The sequence below is a fragment of the Grammomys surdaster genome, unplaced genomic scaffold, assembly GCF_004785775.1.
Source record: "Grammomys surdaster isolate TR1022 unplaced genomic scaffold, NIH_TR_1.0 132750, whole genome shotgun sequence".
Taxonomy (NCBI): domain Eukaryota; kingdom Metazoa; phylum Chordata; class Mammalia; order Rodentia; family Muridae; genus Grammomys; species Grammomys surdaster.
In genome coordinates, this window is record NW_021622156.1 from 1 (window position 1) to 9,118 (window position 9,118).

The 9,118-nt window shown below is 56.9% G+C and overlaps 1 protein-coding gene across 2 annotated transcripts; it reads right to left on the bottom strand.

Annotated features, from left to right (window-relative positions):
* Positions 1–7,390, bottom strand: LOC114615689 (septin-5). 2 transcript variants are annotated; one of them, XM_028761350.1, is made up of 12 exons: positions 7,266–7,390; positions 7,107–7,117; positions 2,777–2,873; positions 2,603–2,689; positions 2,238–2,361; positions 2,020–2,154; positions 1,824–1,941; positions 1,640–1,741; positions 902–998; positions 684–819; positions 396–498; positions 1–278 (listed from the first exon to the last, which is right to left on the bottom strand). In XM_028761350.1, the coding sequence occupies exons 1-12, from the start codon at positions 7,306–7,308 to the stop codon at positions 222–224; spliced, it is 1,110 nt and encodes a 369-aa protein (XP_028617183.1). In that variant the 5' UTR covers positions 7,309–7,390; the 3' UTR covers positions 1–221. The 2 variants fall into 2 exon arrangements, with proteins under 2 accessions (XP_028617183.1, XP_028617182.1); XM_028761349.1 differs by having other exon boundaries at positions 7–278; positions 1,824–2,154; positions 7,266–7,329.
* Between the last annotated feature and the right edge of the window lie 1,728 nt (positions 7,391–9,118).

The following is a 9,118-nucleotide window of genomic DNA, read 5'->3' on the forward strand; positions in this document are numbered from 1 at the left end:
AAGGGTGGATACTGAGAATAAATTAGGGTCATCTGGGGGCTGTGGCTCTGTAGCTCCAGGTCTGAACAGTCTGGTCAAAGCCACTTTGGATTAGGGTTAGGTCCAGGCCTTCTGAGATCCAGATGAACCCAGGATGGAATCCAGGACAGTCTGGGATCCAGGGGTAGGAAGGGCCAGCCAGCCCTGAAACCGGCCGTCTATCTTTGGGGCTGTGGCTGGTGTCACTGGTCTTGCATTTGCTGCTTCATCTTCTGCAACATCTCCTGCATGCGCCTCAGCTGGTGGTGGGGACGACCCAAGTCAGAGTGAGAAAAGATAGGAGAGGTCTAGCCCTGCCCTCTGCTTCTCCTCCCTACCCTTTCACAATCTTGGCCCTACTTCTGAGATCCACCCACCTCTTCATCCTTCATCCTGATGAGCTTCTCCGTCTCCGCATCTGGTGTGGGTAGTGGGAGGATAGGGATGGGGCTCTCCATGCGGCTGTCCTGTGTGAGCTTGCTGTGGAGTGAGAAGGCTGTGCTTGTTGGGAGGTTCAGCTTAGGAGGGTGGGAGATGCCTGGCCTGCTCCTGCCAATGTTAAGACCCCTGGGCTGATTTAGGTACTGGGATAAAGTTCAGGACAGGGAGGCCTTCTGTGGCGCCAGGGCCAGAGTGAGAGGGTCGCCCTGGTGGGGGTGGCCCACCTGGTCATCTGCTGGATGCAGTGGGCACGGTAGTTTTCATAGTGCACGTCACACGTCACGTCTTTGAGGTCGTGCATATGAGTGCGGATGAGCATGTTCCGGAGCTTGACAAAATCGCAGTGCGCCTGATTCTCCACTGTGGGCAGGAGCGACAATGAGTAGGTGTCAGTCTAGGGGAGCCTCCCACCCCTCACCCAGTGCCTCCTGCCTCATCTCACCTTCGACGATCCCCCAGGGGTACAGTCGCCCCCGGACCCGCTGCCCCTTGGCCTCCACCACAGTGTTGCTGCCGATAACAGCGAAGGGTGCACTTTCCTGGGGAAGGGGAGCAAGGACCCAGCCCAGCCTAGTCTGTAAGAGCAGCTGGCCAGAGGCTGAGGCCATTCCAGCACTGCCATTATCCCCCTTGCATGGCATGGCCCCTCTTCTGGTGTCAAAGCCTTGGGCTTTCTGCCAGGCTGTGCACTTCTCTGGCACTGGATGCTTCCCGGGGCTTCCTCCATGGTTTAAGTCAGAGCCAAGACTATGCTTACTGGTAGATGGCCCTGCCCATCTGCTTCTGGCCCTAGTTCCTGGCTTAGCTCTCTGTGTAACCTCTCTGGCCTCTGGGGTATTCAAAGCCACCACCTTCCGGAGCTCCAAATCCTAGATACTAGGGCATGACACATCTCTGGGTTGATTCTTGGAAAGCAGGTCAGAATGGTACCGATAAATGCTCTAGGAAGCACCCAGGGGAGGTTCAAATGACCTACCACAGACTAGACAGGGATACAGTGACTTCCTTATCTGGTAGCCCTTGAGATTGGGGCACAGTCCCTCTTCTGAACAAATGATTCCTGCCGTGATCACCTTGCACCTAGGTGCTCAGTTCCCCCCCAACCCCAGGAGTTGTATGGTCTACCTATGCTCTGACCCAGCTACCTCCTTGCCCCCACCCCTCCTGCTTACATGCTCACCTTCAGTTCCCGGTCCTGTTGCTTGAAGTCTTCATCTTCATCTGAGTCACATTCTGGAAACTGGTACACATGGATCCCAAACTTGTCAATCTCCTCCCGTATCTGCAGCACGTGAGAGCTTGACTTGGCATGGGCAGGCTCCCATGGAGATTTTGGCCAGGCCCCCCTGGCTATAAAGACTCACCCTGTCCTTCAGCTTCCGGATCTCACTGGGGACCAGGCAGTCAGCTTTGGCGATGAGGGGAACAATGTTCACCTTCTCATGCAGCGCCTTCATGAAGCCTACGTCCACTGGCCTCAGTCTGCAGAGAGAAGGAGGGGCAGTGACGTGGAGACAGGAGTGTCCACCCTGAGCCCAGGCACCAGGGCAGGCCACACACCCGTGTCCGAAGGGGGAGATGAAGTACAGGCAGCAGTGCACCCGGTTGTCCTGGATATTCTTGCGGTTGAGGCCACTTTCATCGCGGAAATACTGCTCAAACTGCTGGTCCACATAGTCAGTGATGGGCTTCCAACTAGAAGGGGAGGGAGAAGGAAGCTAGCTCTAAGAGCTGCCTGCTAGGTCGTGGCAGCTGGGGGCAGGGAACCTGTTCCTCACCATTCAGAGTTGTTGACTGCGTCCCCAAATCCGGGCGTGTCCACAATGGTGAGCTTCAACTTGACTCCCTTCTCCTCAATGTCAACCGTGTGCTTCAGGATCTCTACTGTCTGGTTGATGCGTTCTGCAGAGGTAGAAGAGGGAGTATTTGCAGGCTATCTCCACCTTTTCTCTGGGCAGCAAGGGGCCCTGTCCTTACACACCCTGGTGCCTTGGCTTCAGTCTCTATCTGACTATATATTCTGGGCCACTCCTCCTCATCCCCAGTCAGGGACCCTTGCCTCAGGCAGAGTGTAAGGGTGCCCTCTGAGGTTTCTCAGGGCAGTGGTGAGTGGATTGGTGAGGACTTCATGAAGGCTACTCACCCTCAGCACTCAGCAGTTTCCGGTCCTTATACAGGTCAGTCAGAAAGAGGCTGTGGACAAGGGTGGACTTCCCCAGACCGGACTCGCCTGGCCACAGGAAGAGCTGGATTAGATTGGGCTGAGATGCTCTGACCCACAGCCTCATGGGCTCCACCCAGAAGTTTGAGCACTCACCAGCCACCATGAGCGTGAAGTCGAAACCCTTCTTGACTGACTTGCGGTGCACCTGGTTGGGCAGTGTGGCAAAGCCAACGTACTGCTTGTCGATGTCCTGAGGGCAGGGGTGGTTGGGGCACATCAGTGGCATATCCTACATCTCCAGCAGAAGCCCAAGGCCCTATCTCTTATGCTGCTCAGAGGAGCGGAAAGCATAGTCCCTAGCAAGGGGCATTTCATCAACAAAGATGGGGTGAGGGCTATAGGGCAGAGGCTGGAAGGAGGAAGGTAGGTGAGGGGGTGGCAGGAAAAGGCACCCCACCTCAGCCTCAGCAGAAACCCAAGACTGTGGTGGGGAATGAGGAATGTCAGCCCTCAGGGGCATCTGCGGAGGTGGATGTGGGACACACTGAGACCCCTCAGACACATTCAAGGACCTCTATAGGTGGAAATAGCCAGACCTCCGCACAAACTCATCCCCGGAGTATCCAGGGGTGGGTGGCTTGTCTGGCCCAGATCCAGGTTTGGGGGTGGTGGTTCCGGAAGCAGCATAGGAGCGAGGGCTATTTATAGACTGCGGTACAGAGCCTCCCCCGCCAAAGGGTCTGCAGTGCCTAAACCTATCCCTGCTGGACATCTGCCCTGGGAGCCCCTGCCACCTTCTGTGGTAGCCAGAGGGTCTTGATCAAGCAAGACTACATACATGACCCAGATTCCACCCTTTCTACACACACACACAGACACACACACCTTGAGCCGCCTCTGGGCCTGGGTGCGCGGCGACAGCAGCTGCTCCACCAGGCGGTCCTGGGGTGCTGCCAGTGAGTCCATCGCGGCCACCCCGCGGGCCCTGACGGCCTCGTTCCGACCCTACACCAGGGTCAGGCCAGTCGGGGCCAGCGATCTCGAGCGACTCACGCTGGGTCAATTTGCTCTTAAGCCCTCTTCTGCCTCGGATTTTGAAGTCGCGAGAACTGAGGCCCGGAGAGGGAGCGTCGCCCACCTGGGAGGCCGCTGACCTCAGAAGTCGTGCGAGCCATTCCCTTGCCTCTGCGGGGCCGCGAGCTGTGGCTGAGTTGAGGCTCAGCAGCGGCTCCAGTGCGAGCCCGAGGCGGGGCTTCGCGGGCCCACGGCAGCGGCAGAGGGGACCGCCCCGCCCGCCGTCGCCGGGAAACGGTCGCCTGGAAATTGGGCCGCAGGCGGAGCCTCGAGAAAACGGCTGCGATGGGCAGGGCCCGGCCAAGGCGCACGGGCGGAGACGCCGCGTGGAGCCGGGGCGCAGCCATGGCACCCGAGGCCGGGTCCCGACCGTCCGTAGGCGGGCGGCGAGGTGTCTGCGGTCGCGAAACTGCCTCCGGGACGCCGCGCCGCTGCCGCCCACCAGAGGGCGCTGCGGAACGCTCCGGACTCACGCGCAACCGGGAGGGAAGCGGCCCCAGCCAAGACCTTGCTCTCCTCACACTTCACCCGAAAACCCCGAACTGTGCCTCGGTGACCAAACTGCCTCCAGACAGACCCCTCTCCGCCCCTTGGGGCTCACTCTTTCCTAACCCCACCCCTGCGCTTGTGCATGTGCCAGTGATTGGGGAGTTCTTTCCCCGCGTGGCATCTTCATATACGCTGAGGACAGAGTGCATCTCCCTTACTAAGCCCTGCCGTGGGCGAGGGGAACAGACAGAGTGGCGCAAGCCTTTAGTCTCAGCTCTTGAGAGGCAGAGGCAGACAGCTGTCTGTGAGTTTTAGGTCAGCCTGGTCTATGTAGGAAGGTCCAGGACAGCTTAGGGCTACATAGTGAGACTCTATCTCAAAAAACAAACTAAAGGGTGCGAGGGATGAAGTGGCCAGAGTTCAGATGGCCGGCTTCCTTCTGAGCTGGGAAGCTCTGGCCAGCCCATAGCTAGGCAAAACTTCTGCCCACAACATGCCTTCACTTTAGGTACCAGATGTTCCAGGAACCACAGGGTTCTGATGAATTGGGAAGCCATTGGCTGTGAGCCACCAAACTTTTCCTTCCTCCTCATTTCCAAACCCAACAGAATCAGAGCTCCAGCCCCACGGTGCAAGAAACTAGACAAGCCACTGTCCAGAGTAGGCAAAGAACCAGGAGACCTCCCTCCCCCATGCAGGTACCACCCCTCTTCCATGAAGCCTCATCTTCTTGGCTTCTTGGAGGGGCCTCCACCCTGGGCCTTGCTATGGAGGTCCCCTCAAGGCAACTAGCACCTGGGGAAGAGCCTGAGCCCACAGTTGAAACAGGAGAGCATTCATCCCAGGGCTGAGAAGAAGCCTCCCAGTTCTGACTCTCAGAAAGTGGCTACTGGTTCCTGCCTGACCTACCGGAAGCCTTTAGACTGAGTCACAACCCACCTCCTCTGCTCCAACTGCTGCAAATATAGCTGTCAGTCCAGCATCCACCTAGACAGGCTGATGTCTCCAGCTGAGTTAGGGCATCTCTGGAAGACCACACAGATGGCCTTGGCTGGGCCGTACCCTGATGCTGAACAGACCTAGTTGGTCTTAGGCTGCCTTTCAACTTGTTTATTGGGCATGTACATGCTTAGGGGAAGTCCCAGTCAAACAGCTTGTCTGAGAATCACCCAAGCAGGCCATCATTGCCTGTGTATTCCCTGGAGAAATCTTGAGGGAGGGGCCTTGTATTCCCCTTTTTCTAGTCTTGGAGGCTCAACAAATATTCCTCAGGGGTATGAAGCCATACACAGCTATACCCACCTCTTCACGAGTGTGAGACTGTTGAGGCTTTCCATCCTTAGAATTATGACTAGGCTCTGAAGCAGCAGGCACAAACAACAAAGTCCTCATCACTGTCCAAGAAGAGGTGTGGGTGCAAAGGGCAGACAGACACCTCCAGCTACACAGACTGCTCTACCCCTCCCCCATTTAGAGTCAGAAAGAGACCTGGTTAAGCCTGGCTCTGTGCAGCCACATTGGGGACCAAGGTATTATGATTATGTGCTGCTCCCCCAGGCCCATGGGACCCCGGCTCAGACACCAGAACTCTGGCACTGTTCTGGGGCTCCCTCCATCTGCCTTGACCCAGTGTTCTCTTCCTTCAGGCCTGGGGATAGGGGTGGTGTAAGGCTGGCTCCTAACTGACCAGAGGATGGGCAGATGCAGGCCTGAAGGGCTCATACTTCATCAGGAAGGGGAGGGGTCTCCATCCTAGCAACAACAGACAGGAGAACATGGATGCTGCCAAGCAGCAAGTACCCAAGTCAGGTGACTTGGGAGACCTTCCAGAGGCCTAGGAGAAGCCTAGGTCCCTGCCTTCCTAGGTCCCCCTCTCCCTTACACAACAGCTAGGCGGCATGGCATGTGTCCCATCGGGCTTTGTCTGGCTTACCGGGGAGGCAGTTCTCTAGGAAGGCTCCTGGGGAAGCCCCTCCCAATGAGCCTCATCAGTCTTGGGCGGGGCATGTCCCTGCCAGGAGACTGTGACTCTCCAGCTCACCCCATCTGCCAGCTGCTTTTGCTCTGCCTGATGTACTCTGGTCTAGTACTCTGGGGTCCGATGCTAGGAGTGAACGTCCATCCCCAATGAGGCTTGCCAAAGCCTTCTGGTGTCAGAATTTGGCCTTCCCCCCCCCCTATCTTCTAACATGGCCTAGCTCAAGCCACAGAGGACACCCACTTCCACAGCACTCTGTTTCACAACCCTCAGCTCCTTTGGATTTTCAGATTACCCACACCAGCTCCACAGTCGTCTGGCACTCTCATTGGGGTGAGGATCAGGCTAGCCCTCTGGAAGGCCACAGCCTGGCTGTACCCAAGGCTTGGAGGGCTAGTGCTGGACACCAGGATGACTCAGATGAGGAGCCTTAAAAGTTCCAGGTCTTGGAAGAGGCTCTGGCAAAGACTAGTGAGCATACATTTAGGTGCAGGAGACACAAAGGTGCATGGGCATGAAGCAGAGTAAGCAGAGCCCCCTATGGTATTGCTCAGGAGACTGGTGGACCCCTCCCCCCACCCCATTCCTGGCCTGTCATAACTACAGCCTCACCCAGGACCCCCAAACACGAGGCCTTCCGATCAGACTAAGAAGGGGATGCTGACCCCGGACTAGAGGAGAGAGGCCCCCATCCTAGCCTCTCTTTCTGGGGAGATGCCTAGGCCCCTGCTACACAGGTCAGGGAACCAAGCGTTGTCCCTACACTTCCCCTCCGTAGTCCCAGGAGCGGCGGCGCTGCCCCTACAGACAATCGATTAACACCAAAGGGCTGGGTGACGGCCGGCGGGGGCGGGGTCACGCCTGAGCGCCACCAGCATCGGTGCCACAATGGGTGACAGCCGTTCGGGTCTCACCACCGGCCGAACGGCGCAGCACCGATACCTGCTTGTCCTCTGCATGGTCCAGGTCATGGTCCGGGTCCGGGCGGGTCCGGGAGGGTCCGGGCCGGCGGGCAGGGGAGAGACGGAGACAGACGGTGAGAGGCGGGCGGGCGGCGGGGACAAAGGCGCGCGCGGGCACGCGGACAGGCGCTGGGCTCACCTGGGGTCGCCAGCTTGCTCTTGTACCGCAGTCCTGTGCTCATGGTGGCCGCCAGCGGGGGACGTGTGGCGGCGGGCGCGCGGGCGGGGCTCGGCGACCAGCGGTGGAGGCCGAGGCCGGCTGCGGGGTGACCCGCCCCTCCGCGCCGCCACCACCCGCCCCGCCCGCGCGCCCGCCAGCCAATCGGCGCCCGCCGCGCCCACGCGCGACCCGGAGAGGCCAGTGGGGGCGGGGACTGAGGCGTCCCGCTGTGGTCCCCCCCCAGGCCTTTGGTTCTCCTGGTAGCGCGAGTGCAGCAGGGCTATTCCCACGGCCTTGTCTGGACCGCCCCCTCCCCTTCCTGTCATCTGGCCCAGGCCTAGACTTGGTTCTTCCTTAGCTGTCGCTGGAAGCCGGTTGGTTCCTGGGCCTCTGACCTTCCATCATTGTGGCCATTCTATAAAGCATGTCCCAGGACTGGGCTTCATCCAGCCAAAGCATGAGTTCAGGGGAATTCTTGGTGCTTATTGGGCAGAAGTCCAGAAACAGAGCTCTCCTGCAGTCTGCTGGGTGCTGGGCGCTTTACACTGGGCACATACACACCTGGGCACAGTACATGGCAGGGTGTGGTTGCATAGCTTCTTTTCCTGGACTCCAGCTCTGGTCCCAGTTTTCTGTGATATGTGCTTTCCCCAGCTACCTCCCTGGAGAGGGGTTGAAGGAGGCTGAAGAGCATCATAAAACCAGATTCATGCTCAGAGCCACATTTATACATGAAGATGCTGTGGGTCTGTATCTTCAGTAAGTTGATAGGACTAAGTGACCCACGGTGTGAATACCTTCTGTGTTACTGTCACATCCCATGTGTCTTTGGCCTAAACCTCACCAGAAAGTCTGTGACCAGGGTAGCGATGTTCCATTGTCCCAATCTTTCATCTATAGCCTCAGAATCAGATGGGGTATGTGACACGCTGTGGTGCCTCTTTGGAATCTAGAGAGGGCACGGACATGCGATCCCGAAACACTGGTTTAATGACTAGTAAAAGTGTCTACACATCTTTTAAGTTTGGCTTCACCAGTGACTTTTTCATGGAGTTCTGGAATTTGGAATTCTGTTAAAGGAATATGCACAGTCTGAGGCAGGGTCAGAAACACTTTGCCGGGACTTCTGAGCTTACCAGTTCTGACTCTGGAGAAACCCACGAAGGAAAGTTAGGACATTTAGCATGTGCTGACTGTTCCTGTCACTCTGGTGGGAGAAACAAAGTGGGAGAAAGGAAGAATCTTCCTTGGGACTCTGATGGGAGGGCCACTCCTGATGTCCTCTAGTTAGGGGGTTGCACTTGGCCCCAAGGGAAGCACAGGAGAAGGGAAAGAAGCTTGTGTGTAGAAGGGGAATAAATTGTAAAACAATTCCGATGAGCCCTTGACATAGGGGTTTGACAAAAAAAAATAATAAAACTATTGTGGAGATAGAGGTGGAAAGTGAGCTGTACCACGTAAGTATGGTTTTTAAAGGGTAAGTGTACTTCAGATATTACGGTAAAAGGGTAAGTGTATTTCAAATATTAAGGTTCAAAAAGACATACAGTTGGCCTAGAGACCAGTGCTCAATGGGAAGTGAATGGGCTGGTGTCACTGAGGCCTAAGAGCCATATTTTGAAGGATGTAGTTAGGGGCAACCTAGCTTGGTACCACATGTAATACATCTGTGGGGAGTGAGATGCTCAGTCCTGAGGGCAAGCTGGGCTCTGCTCCCTTGACCTGGGACTCTGGTCACCTTTGACTGTAAGTAAGCCCTGGGGAAGCTTCAAGTCGTTCACAAAGGAAGGAAGTTGCCATGTTGTGCCAAGAAGGAATAATATTTGTGATTC